Source organism: Equus caballus, chromosome 21 (genome assembly GCF_041296265.1).
Source record: "Equus caballus isolate H_3958 breed thoroughbred chromosome 21, TB-T2T, whole genome shotgun sequence".
Lineage (NCBI taxonomy): Eukaryota > Metazoa > Chordata > Mammalia > Perissodactyla > Equidae > Equus > Equus caballus.
Window position 1 is genome coordinate 22769400 of NC_091704.1, and position 24026 is coordinate 22793425.

General features: G+C 33.4%; 1 protein-coding gene across 6 annotated transcripts in view; it reads left to right on the forward strand.

Moving 5' to 3' along the window:
- The window catches only part of ADAMTS6 (ADAM metallopeptidase with thrombospondin type 1 motif 6), a 308350-nt gene that overhangs the window by 169253 nt on the left and 115071 nt on the right, over positions 1-24026 (forward strand). For all 6 annotated transcript variants that reach the window (XR_011430332.1, XR_011430333.1, XR_011430331.1 and 3 more), the window contains exons 9-10: positions 11846-11992; positions 20431-20572. Coding sequence is in view for 3 of the 6 variants with exons in the window: in XM_070246190.1 (XP_070102291.1) it covers positions 11846-11992; positions 20431-20572 (289 nt within the window). In the remaining 3 variants the exon portion in view is untranslated. The remainder of the gene's footprint in view (positions 1-11845; positions 11993-20430; positions 20573-24026) is intronic.

Below are 24026 nucleotides of genomic sequence, written 5' to 3' on the forward strand. Positions count from 1 at the left end.
TGTTATTTTCAAAGGGTCCCTGTGCCAATATCATGTTGTTTTAATTACCATAGTTTTATAACAGATACTGAAGTTCTCCCCTATTTCTTCAAAATCATCTTGGCTCTTTCTGACCCTCTACTTTCCTATATTAATTTTGGAATCCTAGTGTCCATTTCCGTAAAAAATATCTGATAGGATTTTAATTAACCTTTTTATTAAAATGATATTGATAGGTTAACAGGCTATTTACATGATTCCTGAGTGTTTCCCCATGCACTGAATGAATACCTGCCCTCATATGGGGTGAAGTCCAGAACCTAGGTTGCATTTAGTGAGAGGGCCATCCAGGGAGAGTTGTACCCCAGAAAAGAGAAACCCTGCTCAGTAGGGTGAGTGATGAAATCAGGCTAAATGAATAGAGTGCCTTTTTTTTTTTCCTTTAATGGCATAGTTGCAGTTCTTCAGATCCTATGTTAATTAAAATTGTGTTTAAAAATATTGTTTGCGCATGAAAAAAAATGATTAGCAACCAGAGTTTCAAATTCATTATTTCCTACAGAAATTAAACTACTAAAGGTTTTGATCAAACCTGACAAAACAAACCTAATTGCATCATCTTTTACCTTTTAAGCAACACTTCACAGCTACTGTCCTCTCTTTCCCTTCATCCTTGACCCTGTATTTTTGCTTGGAGTACAATGCATAAGCATCAATAGTTCTTAACAAAAGCACACAAAACCGTGAGTAAAATAACACTCTAATAAAGTAACTCAAATAAAGCAACTATGTGTTCCTATGCTACAGACATAAGCTTTTTTCCTCCTAGATTGGTCTAGTTCCCACTACCCTCTGCTGTATAACCAACAGGGCTCTATTTAAAGCAAATTATGTTAACTAATTAATTAAACACATTATATCCAATTCGCATTGTGAGAACTTTACTAGTTTAGTCTGGCAGCAGTGCTTAGATAAAAATTCAGTCAGGAAATTGTTAACATCACAGAAGTCTTGTGGATAGCTGTAAGTGTGTATCCCAAAGAGTGGAGCATAACGGAGCCTGGGTTACATACCCAGGACTTCAATACCCCAAAGCCGAAGGAATCCCTGCTCAAAAAGAAGTAGAATACTGTCCAGGGTCTCAGTCTCAGGAGCAAAGGAAATAAACAAGGGATTCAGTTACTAAGACTCAGGAGTAAATTAGTGTCTTTTTTACAAGAAATAGGAGCAGAGCCCAACAAATACAATTACCTCAAAAGCTAGAACAGAACTGGACCAACAACATGCCTGCCATATTTTAATGCTGCTCCACAAAGCTATTGGCTTTAACCTCTTTAAATTTTCCCTAACAATGAACGAAATTGGTCCCAGAGCCTCTGAGCAGTGTTGAACCTTCTTGCGTCTGTGAGTTATGTAACTCTAGTTAGGGTGATTGCAAGAATAAGGGGGGCAGAAAAATCGAAGTTCCTCAGTGAGTATGGAACTCCTGGCAGATTCTGTGGATCCCGTGCCTTACGTGAGAGTGTTTATGAGCTCCACATTTTAACCCTGTGGGTCTTCTTAGCTTACCCAAGTTGAACCTCAGCTGATAGACTCTTCGTCCACTTCACCAAGCCTCTCAGCCTTCATCATGAAACTCTGATTATATGCTAACTACTCTGAATAAAATTAAATCTAAAAAATACTTTCAGCTCAGTGAAATAACTAGGAAAAATGGATCCCTCTGTGAAGCCATACATACGATTAAAGATTTATTGTTGATAGCCACTTTGAAAGACAGTTTGGCAGTTTCTTACAAAACTAAATATACTCTTACCACAGGATCCAACAATACCTAAACATGGAAATCAAATTATTACAGGTTTTAGAACAAAACAGAGAAGTAAATCCTCATGAGATTAGGGTAAAGGAGGATTTTTTAAAAACGAGACATAAAAAACACTAACCGTGAAGTATATGATTGATCTATTTAACCATGTTAAAATTAGAAACTTAATTGAAAGGCATCATAAAATGAAAAGACAGGACCCACTGAAGGAAAGATGTTGCAGCTGACATGTGGCTGATATGAGGAACTCCTACAAATTAAATATACAAAATAATTGAACATTTTACAAAAGAAGAAATCCAAACGGCCAATAAGCGTATAAAAAGATGTTTAGCCTGGCGCTGGCCCCGTGGCCGAGTGGTTAAATTCCCGCGCTCCGCTGCAGGTGGCCCAGTGTTTCGTCGGTTCAAATCCTGGGCACGGACATGGCACTGCTCATCAAGCCACGCTGAGGCAGCGTCCCACATGCCACAACTAGAAGGACCCACAACGAAGAATATACAACTATGTACCGGGGGCTTTGGGGAGAAAAAGGAAAAAAATAAAATCTTTAAAAAAAAAAAATGTTCAGCCTAATTAAACATCAGGAAAATGCAAATTATGTCCGCCATTTAACACAAATTTAATACAAATTTAAAAGTCTGACAATTCCAAATATGGGTGAAGATGTGGTGCAACTGGAATTTTAGTACACTACAAGGGAGAATGTAAATTGGTGCAACCGCTATGAAAAGCTGTTTGGCATTATCTAGTAAAGTTGAAATTTTACATAACGCATGACCCAACAATTTATTTGCTACATATATCCTAGAGCAGTGATTCTCAGATTGTGGTCCATGGACCCCTCGTATTCCTGAAGCACTTTCACACTGAAACTATTTTCATAATAATACCAAAACTTGATTTGCCTTTTTTTGTTAAATAACTGTGCTGATGTTTACATTGGTTGTGCAAAAGCCATGGTGGTATCTTAGCATGAATCAAGGCAACCATACTAGTAGTCATTGTATTTGTCACTGCCATGCCAGTTTCACTGAAGAATGTCCTTGATAAGGCAGAAAAATTATTAATTTTATTAAATCATGACCCTTAACTACATCTTTTAAAAAATATTCTGTGCAACAAAATTGATGTAAAGCCCTTTTTACTCCATATCTTAGTCTGATAGTTGTCACTTGTGCAATTCTTTGAGATGAACTAGCTGCTTTTTTTCCTAGAACACAATTTTTATTTGCAAGAATGACTGAGAATCTATGAGCACTTAGGAGATGTTCACTTGAAAAATGAACAGATGAGCACGTATTCAAGGAGAACAACTGACACTCTTTATTGCCAATGATAAAATTTGAGCTTTTGAGTAAAAATTAGAATTTAGAATAAACTTTCTCTGTCATGAGCTTGACAGCTTCCTAATACTTAAAGACTTTCTGATGAGATTGGTGATATTAATGAAACAGAATATAGAAAGATTATGGATATGGTTTCAGAATTCACATTGCAACTAACCTTTAAAAAATTAGTAGTCATCAAGTTTTATCATAGTGTCAAAAAAAATATACAGTTACCTGAAAGGGCTATTAAAATATTCTTCCCTTTTCCAACTACATACTACTTTGAGGCCAAATTTTAATCATATGCTTGAACCAAAAGAAAATACCATAACAGATTGAATGAAGAAGCAGATATGAAAATCCAGGTGTCTTCTAGTAAGCCAGATACACTAAAGATATTAGCAAAAATATAATTACACAATGCTGCTCTTCTCACTGAAATTCTTTTGTTTTGGAAGATATTTTTAATTGAAATGGTTATTTATATTATCATATATTGGGTTTATTAATACTTGAATTAATAACCAGCTTTTAAATTTCTGCTTTAATTTTTAATATGATAAACATCACTACATTCAACCTCATAAACAAAACGTCTTTGGGGTCCTCAATATTTTTAAGACTATAAAGGACCCTGAGGCCAAAAGTTTAAGAAACTGTTCTAGAGATAATTTTACATATATGACCAGGAGATATGTTCAAGAATGCTCATAGCAGCATTGTCCATAGTAGCCCTGTAGTAGGAACCATCCCAAATTCATCATGGAATGGATAATTAAATGATACATTTACAATGGAAATCTATACAGCAGTGAAAATGAATGATATGTAGTTCGGCAGCTAAGCAGAGATGATCTCCTTTAACAAATTGTTCAAAGAAAGAAGCAAGTTATAAAAAAATACATACAGTGTGGTTCCACTTCTGTGGATTTCAAAACCAGGCAAAATTAACATGTATTGTTTAGAGATGGACAGGGAATGATTACTACAAAAGTCAGGATAGTGGTTCTCTCTTACGGGAGGAAGAAGAATATGATTATGAAGATAAACACAAGAGGCAAGCTTTTATTATTCTGAAAATGTTCTGTTTCTTTTTTTTTAAGTTGTCTTATCTTTCTTTTTTTTTGTTTTTTTGAGGGAGATTAGCCCTGAACTAACATCTGCTGCCAATCCTCTCTTTTTGCTGAGGAAGATTGGCCCTGAGCTAACATCTGTGCCCATCTTCCTCTACTTTATATGTGTGATGCCTGCCACAGTATGGCCTGACAAGCAGTGTGTAGGTCCACACCCAGGATCCAAACCGGTGAACCCCAGGCCGCCAAAGTGGAACGTGCAAACTTAACCTCTGTGCCACCAGGCTGACCCCTAAAATGTTCTATTTCTTAAATTTGGTAGGGATAACATGGATTTTGCTTCATAATTATTCTTTTAAATGCAAATGTTTTATTCTCTCTTAAGTATGAAGTTTATCTTGTAGCAGTTTTTCTAAGAATGATTCATGAGACCTCTATTCCTTGAGTTCTTGTTCAGAATTATTTTTACACTCCGTTTGGCTAGGTGCAAGATTTTGCTAGGCATTGCTCCATACTATGCTGGTGTTAGGTGTCACCATGGAGAAATCTGAGGCTAATTTGATTGTTTTACCATTATAGACAATTTGTTCTTTTGCCCTGATTGCCCAAAATATATCTTAGTTTTGAAGTCCAAAAAGTTAACTAGAATGTGGCTCTGTGTGAATTATTCTGTGTCAGTTTTTCCTAGGACATGAAATAGTTCACTTTTGATCAGATTTTAGGTGTTTTTATTTCTCAAAAGTTTTCTTGCGTATTTTTATCATTTTTCTTTCTGTTTTATTATTTTGGTTCTTTTCTTTGGGGACAACAGTGATACATATGTTGGATTCTTTCACTTTGATTCTTTTAAACTCTTTATCTATTTTCATATTGCTTGTTTTTTTCACTCTAGTGAGAAATGTTTTCGAGAGTTGCCTATTTTTTTTTTTTTTTGCAACCTCAGCATGGCCTTTTTCCTGTGATGGTTTTATTTTTTCCTCCCACTTATTTCCTCTGACAGTTCATGTTTTCACCTCCTGTCTTGCCATATCTTTCCTGATGTCTTGTGTGTCTGCATTAAATTCTTGTTTTTATAAAATGATAGCTTAAAAAATAAATAAATAGGTGATAGCTTCATTACGTTTGTTCAAATTCATATATGTACAATTTTTATTTTTCCTATAGCAACATTTTTTTTCTGCTATGTCTTTCATCTTATATTTGTATTTTTCTGTTCTTTTTAAAAAATTTATTTGGTATATTTGTAGATCCACTTTTTGTTCCTTTTGAATCACACATTTTTTAATGAGTTTGATTTTTCTAGATGAACTATTTGTAGGAGGTTTGTGTTGGGTAGGGACGAGCGCTACTTTTTCAGCAGGAATTTATTACTGCTATACAATATTGTATGTGATTCAAGCTCTTTAACCCTGTATCTCTTTATGCAACTGTTAGCGAGGTAGAATCTCTCTTTCACCTTTCCTCACCGACAGCTGCTTCCTACACATATAGTTTGTGTAACTCATACAAGTTAGCCCAGTTTATTCTTCTCCTGACAACTAGAGTGAGGGTGTATATTCCAACAATTTGCACCCTTATTCTACTTGTTCATGAGAAGGTATTGTTGAATTTGACCCTCAGATTGTTGCGCTTAACTGTGGAGGAATATGCTCTACTTGTTTTAGCTGAGACCGTCAGTTGTTGTTTTCTTTCTGTGTCTTTCTGCATTCCTCTTTGAATTTTCTGTATTCAGTCATCCTTCCACCTACATTATGATATTGTGGCTTATGGTTTTAGAAGTTTCCTACTTTTCATTAAATGCAGAGTTTGTATTTCTTTTTTTATTTTTCTTATTGCTTTTGGGTGATATCTTACAGGAAAATAGGGAATACTTTTTACTTAATACAGAAATAAGAAGTGTTCTTTAAACTTTTGGGATAGGAACAGAAATAGCAAAATATGAGAAAGGGAGTTTCTGTTCTTTTACTTGTATCTACTGGGAGGTTTAGTTGAAAATTTTCAACATATAATTTATTTCCTAGGAACGAAAAAAAACAAAGAGCATACTTTGTTTTAATAGATATTATTGAGGATTTAGGCTTCATTTTCTGAAAAATTAACACTAATTTGATGTACGTTGCTTTCAGGATTACTTAGCTTTCCATAATTAGATATGTTATCCTAATCACCTACACACTTCTCTCTCATTGGATTTAAGATATGATTTTACCCTATGTATAAGCTAATAAGTTAACCCAGTATTGTTGCATGGGTACTAGCAAGACGTGAGCTTCCTGAGTCAGAGACAAAGGATTTTGTTACTTACAGCACAGCAAGGAACATAAGTATCAGCATATTTATTTTGGTTCCTCTTGGCCTCAAGTCCCACAAAGGGCAACACAATATGGATCATGCTGCACATGCAGTAGGTCTGCTTCAAAACTGAGAAACATTGAACTTGGGAAATCTATCACTTTTATAGCAAGTAGTAAATGAACTTGCTCTTTGTCCAGGGGAGATAACTTTGTCAAAGTTATCCTGAGAAATGGCCTGGGTAAAGAGCAAGATTTGCAGACTTGACATACCCAGTAAAATATGGGAAATCATAAGAACCCCAACAAAGACTGCCTCTCCCAACCTCTCTCTGTCTCTGTTCCTAAAACCCTCAATGAAAGAGAATCATTATCTTTTTATAATCTGAAATGTTTCGTTAAACACACAAAACCAATCACTGAAGTATTATCTTCTTATCATTGTTCTCTCATTGGGATGCACTCCCGGTTCACCAAACTCTCTTTCGTTCTTGTTCTTGTTCTTGTTTTTCTTAGTTATTATTTTTGAAACTCAAGAACAGAGAATTGAGTCTATTTCACATTTATCTGTCTATCTAGTTCTCTATCCCTAGTTCTTGGCAAAACATCATCAATCCCAGTAAGAACTCTTTTTGTTTAATATATGTACATATGTATTTATTTCTATATTCCCATTCCCTACTCCCATTTCTTTGCTATTGTGAATTATAAATTTAGTATGTATATTTGAATCTGTATGCATCCTTATAAAATATTGCAGATTTTTTTGTGTATATATGTGTTCATTTTTTAACTTTTTAAGTTGGAATTGATTTTAAACTTACAGAAAAATTGATATAGTAGAAAGATTTCCCACGTGCCCTTCACTCAGATTCAAAAATTGTTAATATTTTGCATCATTTGCTTTCTTTCTCTTTCTGTATACGTACATGTATTTTTTTCTTAACTATTTGAAAGTTGTAGACATATCCCTTATCCCTAAAATATTTCAGCACCTGCTTCCTAAGAAGAAAAGATAATGTCTTATATAACAACAGTACAATTATCAAATAAGAAATAACATTGACACACTACTATTATCTAATATACAGTCAATTTCAAATTTCATCACTAGTCCTAGCAATGTCCTTTACTCCTTTTCAACCTTCCCCTCCCGCTAATCCAGTTTCAGTTGCATTTAGTTATGTCTCTTTTGTCTTTAATCTGGAACAATTCCTTGGCCTTTCTTTGTTATCTGAGAGTGTGTATGTAATTTTTGTTTGCATATATGATATAGCGCTATAGACCTTGTTCCTTTTCTTAATTTTTTTGCTGTTTTTAAGATCCATCTATATTTATGTGTAGATATTTATCTTGTTTGCTGCTTCCAGCTTCTGCTTAGTATTCCATAATATGTGTCTGCCAAAGTTTACTTATCTATTCCCCAGTGGCTGACACCTAGATTGTCTTCAGCTCCTTGCTATCATAAATAATTCTGTCATGAACATCTTCATACATGTTCCCTTTGGGAATATTTATAGGATATATATCCAAGAATAGGATTGCTGGGTCATAATGTATCTGCCTATTTAATTTGACTAAATACTGCTGAATTGCTCTCCAGAACAGCTGCCCTGGCTACACTACTACTGTTGTACACCAAGACCCCAGTGTCTCTAGACCACTGCCAACACTTTGTCCTGGGTAATGTTGTAATTCTTGCCAGTATGATGCCACTTTTTAAAGTGACTCTTATTTATTCTCTCTGATCACTAATGAGTTTTTACTTCTTTTGCCAAACTCTTCATTGATAGAGTTTCCTCAGGAGGGAATCTGTCTTTTAAAATATACATATATTTTATGTTCCAGCCTAATCAGCCTTGAAGTGATCTCTTGAAGCTGATGTCGTGAATGGCAATTGTAAACTCTCATTTCACTTTGTGTCACTGTCAGTGAACTATTTGCCATTGGTCGGGTTATTTCTAGGATTTCTTATGTTTGAAATATAAGCTACAAAAGTATACATTCTCTTACACGACTGAAACCTAAATCCTTAAGACAACTATCTGCATCTGTCACCTAAGCTATAAAGATTAGGAATAGAAGTAGAACTTAAGAGTTCATCTTTCAGATACTTGAATTCATTAGTTTTCAAATCTTTTCTCATATACTCCTGAAAGAATTTTTTTAAATTATTACCCTATTCTATATTTTTCAGTTGATGTCTAAATTTTTTATTTTATGTCTAAGTAATTGCAAAAGATAGAATTTCTGGAGTACTGCAAATATTAGTGTGTAAAAACTAAAATTGTTATATCTCTTTTAAATATATCCACTAAATGCCATTGCAATTTGGTAACTATCATTATGCATTTAAAAAATACACAAGCAGGTTCTTTATCTTTTTCTTTTTTCTTTTTTTGAGAAAGATTAGCCGTGAGCTAACATCTGCTGCCAATCCTCCTCTTTTTGCTGAGGAAGACTGGCCCTGAGCTAAGATCCGTGTCCATCTTTCTCTACTTTATATGTGGGATGCCTACCACAGCATGGCCTGACAAGCAGTGCCATGTCCGCACCCTGGATCCAAACCAGCAAACCCCGGGCCGCTGAATCGGAATGTATGAACCCAACCGCTGTGCCACCGGGCCAGTCCCAGGTTCTTCTTTTATAGTCAAAATTTACAAATTTTTTCCCTCTTTTAACTCAATATGTCTAATCCTCCTTTCCCTCACAGAATATTATCCTAATGTATATTTTAATATTTCTTAACATATTTTTAAAATGTATTTGGTTGCTTAAAATATTTTCAATTAAATCAAATATCTCTATAACAAAAATATATTTAAATTGAAATTACGCTTAAAATATTTCCTATCATAACACAAATTTTTTCTCCATTATACATTTATTACTTTGCAATCATTATTAGTTAATGATTGATCAGAAGAGTATATACATATTATAAATTTTAATAATTAATTAAATATAAAAGTTTTTATTAGAAGATGTATCTTTAATTAGACATAGTTTTTCAGTTACTGCATTTATCTCTGTACTGCTAGAATGTGGCAGGACTTCAGCATCAGTTTTATTTCTTTATTTTGTTTCTGCAAATGTGAATGCTGAGAAAATTTGTTCACATAAGTAGGTAGGTGAGATGAAAGGAGTTTATTACAGAAATATCACTCAGTTCTTTGAACTCTTTTTGAATTATTTGTCAAAACATACCATGGTGATCTATCATCAAAAAATATTTTTAATCACCTGTCAGCTGTTAATTTGATTATATCTTCCTGTAAATTTGATGAGAGTAAGAAACTATATGATTTGTTATGCAGTCATTAAAGTCTTTCTCAACATTGATACCACATGTTTTCAATTGTCTCTTTTCTTGACACTCATGTTTTTATATCGAAAGGAAATGAACTATTGTAAAATTATGGATGGGTGAAAGATAAGTTTTTCTTTTGTAAGGTGGGAGAAGTATTTAAAAAGGAGAAGTTTGACTTTTTTTAGAAAAGGATACGTAAGGAAGTTGAGGATCTGGAAAATGATTCAAAGCCATCTGTGCCTGTCTACACCTGTCTTGACATGACTCTGGGACATGTATAAGACCACTGCTAACAGGGAATATTTTTAAAGCTGTCATCATTTGAAAAGAATCATAGTAGTATTCACACAGTAGCATTGACCTTTGAGAGAAATATAGAATATTAAGTTTATTGAATTACATAGTTACAGTAAAGAGCCTTTAATATAAATTTGCAGCTGATTATTTTGACAGAATATATGTCTAATTCAACAAACTATAAATTCCACCATCATGTTCCTAGAAGACCATTCAAAGAGGTTGACTCCAATGTGTTGATGTCAAACAAGAAGACTAGATACTACTGTTTTTGGAAGGTTATTTGGTGTTTTAATTTAGGGCTCTGGATACTCTCATACACTTCTTTTCCTTTGCTTATGTTAGTCCCTCCACCTAAATTACTAGTTTCTCTTCCTTGCCCCCGTATATGAACATATTATAAGTCTTCATTATGGCTCTTTTATGTTGTAGTTATGAAGGTAAATTCATTCAGCTTCCTAAGTATGTCTCAAACCTAATTCCACCTCTCTGTCCAGTGCCCTAGTTCAGACCAACATCGTTTCTCAATTGGTGAGGATCTTCCAACTGCTCTCCCTGGCTCCATTCTCTTCCCACTTCAATATCTCCACCATAGAATTACTATAATGACTCATCTAAAATACAGGTGATTCCATATTCTCTTACTCAGAAATCTTCAGTTGCTCTTACTCACAAATCTTCAACATCTCTACACTGCCAAAAGTGTTAATATTTACTTTCATTTATCATCTTGTAATTATCTGTTCTCAACTACCTTTCCAAAGTTTTCTCCAGCAACTGCTCTCATCTAGGTTATATTCTTGTCACACAAATTACTTATTTCTTTGAATACTTATTGTGGTGCATTTATTAGAATATCGCAATGAAGGCATAAATTTATTTTTTTGGTAATATTCAGCCTAAATTTCTGGCTACTTGTGCAGAAAGGTTATAATTTATTCATATGCAGTGGATATATTCTTTACAGAAAAATTTTATGATTTATCTTTTACACATGGTTTTAGGTCACATTGATAGCACAAAGCATGGATGTAGAACACAGGAGAAAATAACAAAGAAAAGCTTTTAAAAATTAAGGAAAGCCGTGGTAAAGAAAATCTCTATATCCATAATCCTTAAATGTGTTGAGGTTTTTCAAAAGGTGTTTTGAAAGCACATATGCACACACACAAACATAAATTATGTATGTATTTAATTCTCGTTTATCCATATTAATAAGAAAAAGGATTTCTGTGTTTGGCCTATAACCTAGAACTCAATGGATCATAACTATCTTTTTATAATTCCCTTTTGGATTCAGCATAGCGAGGTGGCATGTACTCCAGCATGTTAAACGACAGGTTCTACTAATAATTTCAACACTTACTAACTGTATGATCTTTAATGGGTCATTTGTCTTTATTAAATCTCAATTTTTCTCATATATAAAGTGAGAATTAATATATATTCTCTATCTGCTCAAGGAGAGATTGTATTATATGAGATAACATTGGAGAGTATATAATACATTTAAAGAGATTTAGAAATATATTGTATCATTGGATTATTCCTTAGTCTGTTTAACTTTAATGCTATATTTCCTTACAGGATCTAGCCTGTCTTGATGGAAGGCATATGTCGAGAAGGTTAATAATTGATCAAATAAGGAAATAAAGGATATATTGGGGAGTTGTCTGTTTTATTTTTTTCTTATTTCTTTCTTTTATGTTTCTTATGTTTCTTCATTTTTAAAACAGTTTTGGTATGAACCATGATGGAATTGGAAATTCTTGTGGGACGAAAGGTCACGAAGCAGCAAAACTTATGGCAGCTCACATTACTGCAAATACCAATCCTTTTTCCTGGTCTGCCTGCAGTCGAGACTATATCACCAGCTTTCTAGAGTAAGTAATCTCTGGAGAGTGATGATGAATTGCTCCAGAAGTAAGCCATTGGTAGAAGCCTAATATGTAGTGCTTCAAACTTTGCATAGTGAGTAACTTTTATAGGGCCCAGTGATATTTTAGGCTGTTCCCAAAATACTTTAATATATCATTGTGGCAAATTTTTTCCTTCAAACTCAAACAGAACTTACTGAATAGATTAGAGGAACTGGAGCAAGGATATAAGTGGGGTTGATGATGTGAGTGTTAGAAATGTTCAATGAATGGAAACAATATCACAAAGAACTTAGATTTACGTAATTTAATACAGCATAGGCCGAACTTTAATTCAATGATTATATATTTCATTTTGTTGGTGAAAAAAACTGAATTCTGTAGGAATGCCAAAGTATCTAATAGTGACAAACAACAACAACAAAAACAAACACCCAGGAAATGAAAAAGAGAAAATGAAAATTTGTCTTTGAAAATTTATTAAGTGGCTCATCTTTTCTACAGTCTGGGAGCTTCTTTGCTGGTCCTTTAATGTGTATTCCAAGAGCCTGGTTACTTAAATATGAAGAATATAAATTAGCTCAAGTATAACTATGTTTAGGAAAGCAGATGTTCTTCCACATCTCACTTGCATGAGGCTTCAGGATTGGACTTTGAAAACTGATAGACTTAGGTCTCACTTTCTAACTTTGTGACTTGGATGTGTTACTTAACCTTTGAAATCTTCAGTGACCTCATTTGTTAAATGAGTTTAGGTTGTTATGTATATAATTATGCATAATGCTATAATGTATATAAAACACTTAACAGACATTAATTAAGTGGTAAATATTATTATTTTAAATAATATTGAAGTTTTAAGCTTTATTGCTCTAACATTACCTTCAACTATTTTGTGCCATTTTTTCTTGGGGAGGAGAGATTAAATACTGTAAAAAGTGAGTCATACATAAAGCACAGGTGAGCAACAGAATTTCTTTTTAAAAATTGTTCAAAGTTCACACTAACATGAATATAGTGTAAAATTTAAAAAATTCGGATAGGTTATGTATGGTAACATTATTCATTAAAGTTTTAGTTCATATCTACTAATAGCCAGATCATATTCTGAGAACTTATAACTACATATTTTTTTAAAAGCCCCAAACAAGAGATTTTAAATTACATAGCACAGGGGCTGGCCCTGTGGCCGAGTGGTTAAGTTCGTGGGCTCAATTTCGGCAGCCCAGGGTTTCACTGGTTTGGATCCTGCGTGCGGACATAGCACCGCTCATCAAGCCATGCTGAGGCGGCGTCCCACATGCCACAACTAGAAGGACGCACAACTTAAAATAGACAACTATGTACCGGGAGGCTTTGGGGAGAAAAAGGAAAAATAAAATCTTAAATAAATAAATTACATAGCACAATACTTTTCTTGAAGATCAAAAGATAAATGTTTAAAATGGCTCTTTTTAATTAATTAATATAATAATGAAATTGAAGGAATTGGAAATTTATTTCAGAAGGTAGTTCTTCTGAATAACCATACTATAACCTAACAATTTTTAATCCTAGTAATAGCTAATGGTACCACTGTACTTTCCTAGTGCCAAAACTGGGTGAAGAGCTATAAAGACAGACCACTGTGAATTTGTTTGACATCTTTTGGTAGTTTTTAATCACGAAGCACTAGCAATGTCATTCTCCAAGATGTTTTTAATGAGATCATATTACCTAAATTTTAAACGTTGTTGAAGATCTGCATCCCCGGAAATCAAGCTGGATCTGAAATCTCTCCCTGGACAGGCTCATGTTTTTATAACGGAATCTTGATGTCTGTCACCAGAAAGACAAACTCTATAACATGCTCAGTATTCCTGCGCATTTTCAAAGGCTTCCCTCCTCTTGTTTTTTTCGAGTACCATTTTCTTTCTCCTCTATCCTGTTTCTATTGCACAGCCCATTTGCTAGGACCATCTCTATGTACTAAATACAAGGCCCAGTTTTGATCTCTTGCCAGACTCTACCTAGTTGATACGATATCAAAGATGTTAAAGCACTCCGAAAGGGAATCTCTAATTGCTCATAAAATACAGTTAAGAAATCATCACTTGTTTGGTGAGAGATGTAAAATTATTACTAGTTGCAATAAAGTGTTCCATTGAATTAATTAAAAGAATTAATCCAGAAAGTATTATTTAAGCCTTATTGCCTCTTTGCATTTTGTATGTGTAAGCATGATTAGTGTTGACAGGGTTGTAATGGTCTTATTTATCCTGTATTTTATAAAAATATTTCTGTTGTGCATTTTCATGGCAATGCTCTCAAAATTAAAATCGTTAGTAAAAGATAGATATGAAAGACAATGAGTAGACATTTGGGGAAAAGTAGGCTTTTTTTTCTCTTTAATAGTAAACTAAACAACTCTGATTATAATCTGACCAAGCACTAAAGGATTTTTAAACACAAGGCCCTTTAAAAAGGTCAGTTCACTGGAGCACAAAGACATAATAGTAACTTTCTTGAATTTCTTTGTTCCTTTCTATTAATGCAGTGGACTTAATTGCTTTAACAGCTATGTGTGATATTTTTTAAAATGCAGTGATATTTTGATCAGGGATTGAGGTTACATTTATGTTTTATAGTTGGCTCAAAAAGACTCATAACATTTTATTTTAGTTTCTCTTCTCAAGAAAAAGAAATCTTGAAAGATGAATTGTTTAGGAACTGCAGCCCAGCCAACAAATGCATACCTTTCTCTACTTAGTGACTGTATAGGCCAAAGATGATGGTGGATTTTAACAATGAGCTTTCTATGATTTATAGAGATTCACTATTCACTATGTTCAACTGAAAACAATTCCATGGGCTTTAGAAGCCAGTAAAGTAAAAAGTCTCTCATGTCATTCTGAAACACTAGGTGCTATTGATCAATCAGGAGATGGTGTTTACCAACTCCCAATATTTTTTTTCAGATTTCTTAAACTCGGTGATTCAATAAGTGGTTCATGAATCGCCCAGAAGCCGTCCTGATTAAATAATAAAGAACCCATTTCCGTTAAAATGGACGTGTTATGCCAGCTTCTGATGTTTTCCGACGACGGCTTTGCAGGTAGTGTCTTTCCTATCTGCCTGCGGGACTTATTTATTCATTTATTCATTTATTTATTTATTTATTTAGAAAATAGAGAAAGATGAACCTGGTATTGTGGCTCACACTCATTGATGACTATGGGCTAATTTACCAGGCAGTGGAAGGCAGCCAGAAGTAATTTAGACCAGTTTTTCATACATTTTCCACCACTTAGTGGTAGTACAGAGTAATTTCATATAGTTTTCAAAAATTCCAGGGCCTCTGTGAATAAACTCCTGCTCTATTTAAATTAAAGTCTGTTAAATTGTTTAAACTGTCGGAGATCCATAGCAAAATTTTCTACAGTTCCAAATTAAATACAGACTAGCCATTTTCACAGAAATGATGGAAGCTGAAAAAAGAGAGGCAATGTTAAGGTTGAAGGTGAGCCAGGAAGAAAGGTGAATGTAGAGCTTTAAGAGAAGTGATATGAGAGGAACAGGATGACCAAAGCACTCACATTTCCTCTATAGCAATTACCTTTGAAGGTTGATGTCAATAATCTATTAGGCAGAAAACAATTTTATACATGAGAACTTTTTTTTTTAATGTGGAACCCAAGAAACAGCTTAGCAAATCAGGTCTCCTCCTTCCATTTATCTGACACATTTGAGAGACTTCACTCTAACACGTAAATATCTTTAATAAGTCATAATTACATATGGAGAAAAAGAGAACATAACTGAGTAAACCATTGTCAATTCGGTGTTTGTATATTGGAAGCCTCAAGTTCAGCTGTATTCAAGCACCCCAGTCATGCAGAGGGCAAGAGAGAAAGGTCTGACTTAGAGTGACTCATTTTAGGAGGTAATGTATTGTTAATTTTGTGAAGACTGATAGAGCAGTTTATGAGAACATGGTAGGTAAGACACTTGACTTACCATAGGTGATACCAACCTAATTAATTTTTTCTTAATTTAGGTATATTAGCACAATTTTGTAGAAAAAAAATAGGAGACGGCATTAAATGTTAACTTTTTGTTGTTGTTGTTAACAGACTGTTAAGATATGTCCAGGGTTATATAGAAAGATTTGTTATTTAGATTGACCCAGTGTGTTGTAGTCTGAAGGCCTATACTTTATAGCATGATTGTTTAAATGAAAAATTAATCTAAAATTACAATTAGGAGTATGTCCTCATGTATTTTGGAAACAAAGCCAAGAGTGCATATTTTACATAGGGATCTGTAAATTTTAGTTGAAGACTCAACTCTGGCTCGTTTTCCCATTTTCAAGGCTAATTTTTGAACTATGTAATAAAACTTCTCTAAATTAGAAGTGGAATACATAAAATATGACTTTGCTATCATGCTGCAAGGATTTCTGGAAATGTAAATATACTTTGACTTACCAAGAATTTTATAATCAAGGAAAAAGCGTGTTCTCAAGCTAATATATTTTTGCCTTGTCTTAGAAGCGTAAACAAGAGTCTATGCATTAATAATTATCTATATTGCTGTAGATATTAATTAGGATTGGGCTGTTAGTTGTGAAATATATGTTGCTAGGGAAATAACCATAGTTCTACTTTTTATGTATACAGTTTTGCTCTGGACAAGTATATCTATGCTTAACAATATTACGTTATAATAGCATCTCATAGATAGAAACTACTAATAGTGTTCTTCATTTCATTTATTAATAAGTGAGGTTTATATTTTCTGAGTGGAAAAATTCACATATGACACCAAGGCACAAACCATCTATGTTTAAAAGTGCGGTTTGATGAGAAAATTCAAGAAGATTTATATATAATATCACTACTATTATTTCGATAATAGTAGCAGAAATAACACTAGACTCAGCATCATAAGAATTGTATAGTTATATCAATTAGCTAGAACCCTAGATTACACAAAAATTACTCATAACTTCCATTTTGTTAAAAGGAGACAATTACAAAATATAGGAAAATAACTCATATCTAATATTTTTGAGAAAGGAAAAACATTGTACCAGGAGACCTGTACAAAAATGTTTGTATTGGCATAATTTGCAATTTCCAGAAATTAGCAACAATCTAAACATTCGTTAATAGAGGAATGGATAAATAAGTGTGGCATAGTCTTAAGTGGAATGTTAAAGAAGAATATAAATGGACAGGCTACAGTTATACACATCAAATGAATGTATCTCACATTAATAATATTGAGTGAAAGAATAAAGTCACAAAATATGACTCCTTCTACATAGAACCCAGAAATGGGCAGATGAATAATTGGGAGGTAAAACTACCAAAAAAAAACCACAAAGAAATTCTTATTTTAAAAATCAGAATATAGGTGATTTTTTTGCAGGGGGAGTGAAGGATGTGATTGGAGTTAAGCACTTGCGTATTTTCTTAAGAAAAAAAAGAAAAGCACTTCCAGGCTTAACTATACATCTCTCAGACCCGTGTCCTCTACCTTCTATACCTATACCTGTATCTGTGATATTTCATAATGGTAATTGATGACTCAGAGGCATGGAAATATCCAGAGTTATTATTTCTAAGAGTTAATTAATAATTTTGATCTATAGATTTAGGTTACTTGATAGTTGTAGAAAAGTAGCAGACAAATTTTAGTAACATTATGCAAAAAGTATTTTCTCACTTAATCTTCAGTTAAGAATTAAATATGAAAACTGCCTCATCCCTCAAATACTTTATTCAAGGTTTTACTGTATATACCAGAATGGTTACTAGGTATAAAATATGCAGTACATTTTCAACCCAAAAGGCAGAAACAATTTAAGTCAGCCTTGCACATATCCACACTCTTGCTTTCCCAGAGCCACTAACAGTAGGTAAGACGCTTGTCTTGCAAACATTGGTAATTTGTACAAATATAGCCAAACCCATTTCAAAAGGCCTTTGTTGATGCCATGTTCCTAAACACATGTTCATTTTTAAAAGATCTATATGATTTTTCACTTATATTTTCTTTCATAAGGTGTTTTATTCTTCTGTAAAAATATACTGGAAAAGGAGAACAAGACATGTGTGGATATTTAATTAGACCATATTAATACAAAGCAATAGGTTCTTCCAAAAAACTGAAACAAAAACCCACTTTTGGGAGAAACTCTCTCGGAAGAATTTGGCCACAGGTGACCACAGTGTATGGCCTTCTCCATTGTCTGGAGGCTCTTGCAATGGTCGTCTGATTTGGTATTTTTACAGAACAGAAACCATGATTAGAAGACAATTAATATCTGGGAATAAGAACTTAGATGAAGTAATTATTCTTGCTTCCTCCTGGGTTAAGCCAGTTTTCAGTTTGCTACCAGGAAAACTTTTTTCCTCTGGGTATCTATTCTTAAACTCTTGGGGTCCATATAATTTTTCCTCTAAGTTTTTAGGTTAATTTTCTGTATTCCTAAAAGTAATTATGTATATTAATTTTTAATAGATTTTGAGTTGGTTCCACTTAGGTGAATATATCTTTTACTTCCTCATTATACTATTGGCAAATACTTTTATCTGTAGGATTGCATACTAATTACTTCAGTACTTCAATTTTTCCCATTTATTTATAGTAGTACTTAACTTGATATTTTATTTTTATTACACATTTAACTCTTTCATCAAGACTTTTATAATTTTGTTGTAGATATAGATGAAACTGATATTTTAGGAGAAAAATTAAGGAATTAAACTACTAAGCCAGTCATCTCACAAATATTTCGTATTATCAAAATGGTTCATTTTCTTCCATTAGACTTTTCACATTTGACCTCTTTACCATTAACCTTAATATAAAATTGTGAATTTACTAGTAGGATTACATTTGCCTAAAGTTTGCATACCCATAAAGATTAAGGATATTTTACATAATAAAATAAAAAGAACTTGCTATTTTTAAAATTCATCTAGAAATGATTTTTCTTACTGAGGTACATGTCAATTTCTAAAAGTACAATGAACAGGAAATAAAGTGTTCTGTCATGAAAACCAGATAGCTGAGTGAAAAAAAGTTGTTCTCTATTAGTTAGATACCTTCAGAGGTGACAAGTAAAATGATTGTAATAGCCAGTAGTAAAATCTATCTATATTTGTACCACATTTAATATTCCATCTAAATATTTTTTATTGACTAAAAAGTTAATCAAGATGTGTGTAAATGAAAGAAAAAGAGTGTAAAGAAGACAGTATTCTGTCCCTTGGGTCTTTGAATCTATCACTTTATGAATAGTATGGTTCCATTTTTAAAAGATATTAATTTGCAGCTGTGCAAATATACATTTTTCTATAGCAAATTAACTCTTACATTTTAACAATATGATAAAATTTTAACTGAATATAAAACCCATTATTATGCATCATTGTTTCTTACTTATCTATAAATGAAATTTGTACTGTCCTAAATAATAGTTGAGGAACTTCTACTTGTGAAATTATTTTCCTTTGGCAAAGTGGATGGAAAAGATTTGGGAAAAAAATACAAGTGCTGGCACAATTGACAGGAATGTTGGAAAAAATTTTTAAATGTTGGCATAGGAATTCTTTAAAAATTCTAACTTACATGTGAAATGAAAGTAAAAAAGCATCTGTCCTATTTTATGCACACTAAATAAAAATGAACAATTATATTTAGCAAAGTATAAAGCTCTTTAAACTAAGGTATTCTGTCTGGCTCTGGCAACCTTTATGTTATTTGTTCCACCGAATTAAAATATTATGTTTGAGTGCAAGCACACTTTGAAAAGCAGAAATTATATAGAGAGGAGAACATTCTCTTTTCCAACTCTGATGACCCTAGATGAAATATGAAATTTTTGAGAGACTAAACACTTCTGATATACTTGAGAGGAGAGCTTTGGATCTTGGCCTCATCTGTCACTCAGCTCATTTATTATTGAAATATTTCAAGAACCTTTGGACATGTCTTACCACAGCATCTATTGTTCTGCCCAAGGTGGAAGTATATAGCTTAGGTCTTTAAGGATTACAACCACAATTTTTTTTTATTTTCCACATTTTATGTTTTTAATTCTACTACCAGATGTGATTATATTTTCACTGAAAACAAACAAGAAACTTAGAACAATATGAAATTCTGTTTTGATTCCTTCAGAAATTAGTTTAAATAAGTGTTTAAGGCCAAAATCATATTTTCAGATTATTCTCTGAGATGCTTTTATTATGTCTTGGTGCTGGAAAAAACTATTGGAACTCTTATTCAGGTTTCAGTAAAGCTATTCTATTTTGCCATGTGATTAGTTATTGGTAGAATGTATTGTTTTTCATACATCAGTTTTAATAAAAACAAAGAGCTCAACACATGGTTTCATAATTGTGATTGAAGTAGTCCGTACCTAATTTCCTTTGGTCCTTTATGTTGAACAGTTCAGGCCGTGGTACTTGCCTTGATAATGAGCCTCCCAAGCGTGACTTTCTTTATCCAGCTGTGGCCCCAGGTCAGGTGTATGATGCTGATGAGCAATGCCGTTTCCAGTATGGAGCAACATCCCGCCAATGTAAATATGGGGTAAGAAGTCTTAATCCTTACGTTTAGTCATTTATATGTGTTCTTCCTGACACAAATGTCAAGATGGAATTTTGATGAATGTAGTTTACCTCTGGTTACATCTGGTAACATCATTAATACAAAAATGACCTTTGACACTCCTCTTTTTCTGATATCATTTGTATAAGATCTATTTCTAAATGTTTGAATAATCCTAAATTAAACAAATTTCAAATGTCTTGTGAGGGATGCAGATAGAATTTTAATAATTTCTGATGTATTCCTTCTTTAAGTCCTGAGTTTATGATGCCAAGTTTAGTTTGTCTTTTGAAATGTTATGGTTTTGAATGCCCCTCTCCCCACCACCTTTTCTGGTACTCTAAGAATTGGGTTAGGGTCATTTTTACATTGGATGGAAGCCTTTACTTTAACTTATACCTTTTAGTACCGAGTCATTTCAAGTTGCTTCATCCACTGCCCACATTCTAACACAACAACCAAGCGGGGACAAGATAACATTAACCCAAAGAAAGAAACAAGGAAAATTGTGATGGGAAAAAAAAATGTAGGTATCATAATTGATTCTTCATGTCTGCCTAAAATAGTCCCAGTGTCTATCTCAGAAAATGAATAAAAAATTATTCCTGGGGCCAGCTCAGAGGCATAGTGGTTAGGTTCACGGGCTCCACTTCGGTGGCCCAGGGTTCATGGGTTTGGATCCCAGGCCTGGAGGTATGCACCACTTATCAAGCCATACTGTGGTAGGCGTCCCACATATAAAGTAGAGGAAGCTGGGCACAGATGTTAGCTCAGAGCCAACCTTCCTCAGCAAAAAGAGGAGGATTGGCAGTGAATGTTAGCTCAGGGCTACTCTTCCTCAAAAAAAAAAGAAAACATTCTTCCTAAGTTTCATAGAGAAAGATTTCAGTGTCTAGTATAGGGACTTGCTCATAATACGTACACAATATAGTAGTCCCCACTTATCGATGGGGGGATACGTTCCAAGACCCCCAGTGGATGCCTGAAACCGTGGATAGTACCAAACCCTATACATACTATGTTTTTTCCTACACCTACATACCTATGATAAGGTTTAATTTATAAATTAGGCACAGTAAGAGATTAACAACAATAACTTTTCTTTGGCATATCTGGATTGCCAGCATTACTACTCTTGCTCTTTGGGGCCATTATTAAGTAAAATAAGGGTTATTTGAATACAAGCACTGCAATAAAGTAGATTTGATAACCAAGACAGCTGGCTACTAAGTGACTAACAGGCAAGTAGCATATACAGCGTGGATTCAGTGGACAAAGGGGTGATTCACGTCCTGGGCGAGACAGAGTAGGACATCGCAAGATTTCATCACGCTACTCAGAATGGCACACAATTTAAACTTATGAATCATTTATTTCTGGAATTTTCTGTTTAATATTTTCAGACTGCAGTTGTCCATGGCTAAGTGAAACCACGGAAAGTTAAATCATGGATAAGGGGGGACTACTGTTGAATGAAAGAATAGGATTTTTAAATGACGAGTTGTTTGTCAAAAAATATTCAGTTAAAAAATAAGTTTAAAGACTTTATTCCTATTTTTATGCAAATAGTGTTTAAAATCCCTTTTTGAAAATAATCACAGTAAAAAAGAATTCAGTTTTAATGGAGTCAAGACTAAACAATATGTACATTGTTCTACACCAATTATTCCTCTTGAGTAGAGTACAAGGGAAAGTGATTTTTTAAATATCCATTGGGTGAGAAGTATATTATTAGTCATAGTAAGCTTTAGCAGCACATTTTGTGCACTAGATTGAAAGATTGTGTGCAACTATCTGCATATCTAAAACCTTGAGTGAAACTTTGGCCTTTCTTGTCTCTCTGTAAAGAGTCTGCATCTCTGTTATTATTTCTGTATGGTTTTAGTTTCTTTTTTTCTTGGGTTGCTTTTTCCATCAGAAAAAGTTGGTCAAACTTTAATCATGGTTTTTGTATATACTTGTAGTTTAGTAGGTTGAAATTCCTGATCAAATGGGGTTACAGATTTTCTGTTAGAGTATTCTTATCTATGGTCTCTCATTTCTTTCCATGAGAAATAGCTAATCTACGTTTTAGTTTTTCTTTTGGAAACTGGGTTTTAACTCCACCTATATATTTCCATATTATATAATTTATATTATCAGTTTTACGGGATCTATGGATGTATTTTTTTCTTCAATAAATTAATAAAAATTTTCACCTGATTATCCTATCTATATATCAGTATATTTACAATTGCAAAATTGTGTATTTTGTGTTTATGTTCCTTATAGTCAGCTTTTAGATTCTATTTCTTTATGGGTTATGTTTATAAAGACTTTTGTAATAGATGTAAAATAAAATTGGAAAACTTGAAGAAAGACACTAGCATCTTACAATCCTATACAATTTCACATATTTTCTTATGAATCTTTTCACTTTGATTTGCAGCAAAATGGTTTCCCTAGACTCTATATTATATGAAAATGCTTATGCTATTTTTTAATAAAGTGCTATGTATTACTAACAAAGTATCTTGATTCATAATAGGTTCTTTACAGCCACTCCCACCTCTTAAATTTGTGCCTGAAAAATTGGGTTTACACGATTAATAGCACTCAAACACACATTGTGTTTTATCTGGTGAATCCCTAATGTTTTAAATAACTCTAAATACTGCTTTTGAAAACAGTAGTGGCTTTGAAGGTAAGAGTCCAGTCAGGTAAATAAGTCATGCTTCAGATCATGGCTGAAGGGAAAACAAACCAGCCCTGGTTTAGATAGCTGTCTGAGTGTAGCATCCTGAGATGACCGCTAAACACAAGTACTGTAGCCTTTGAGTGAGGGGATACTTGTGGGGTTGAAGCATCTTAAAATGACCCTTCTTTCAACTAGCAGGTCTCTAATGATGTCAGAGAAGATTTCAAACAGCTATAAAATGATCCATAACTGCAGCCGTGATTAACTTTCCGTCTCTTCTACTTTGGTCATCGTGTGGTCTTTGCTGGTGTTACCAGTGATTATATCTGTAGTTATGAAAAATTTTGCCTGAATTCTTTGTGGATAGCTTCATTAATATACGTGTCAGTTACATTTGGGGATTTACATGAAAGTTTTTCTTTTTTCTTTTACTTCAGGGCAACCTTTTCTATCATTATCCTTATATATCACTACTTATATTTTCCAGATACTCCTAAATTCCAATAGAAGTAGTAAGGAGATTGTAATGGCTATAAATACAAAGAACAAAACAGTACAGTGCAATATACAGAGTAATATAGTTGTATAATGTAGGAATTTATAAATGATATATAGTTTCTGATATTTACATAGTGACTATTTTCTGAGAGACTTCATACTGCTTTGATAAAAAATATAATTATCTTATAGTATTTTATAGATGGGGAAACTAAAAATACAGAATGTGATTTACCTGCCCCAAGGTAAAAACAAAACTTT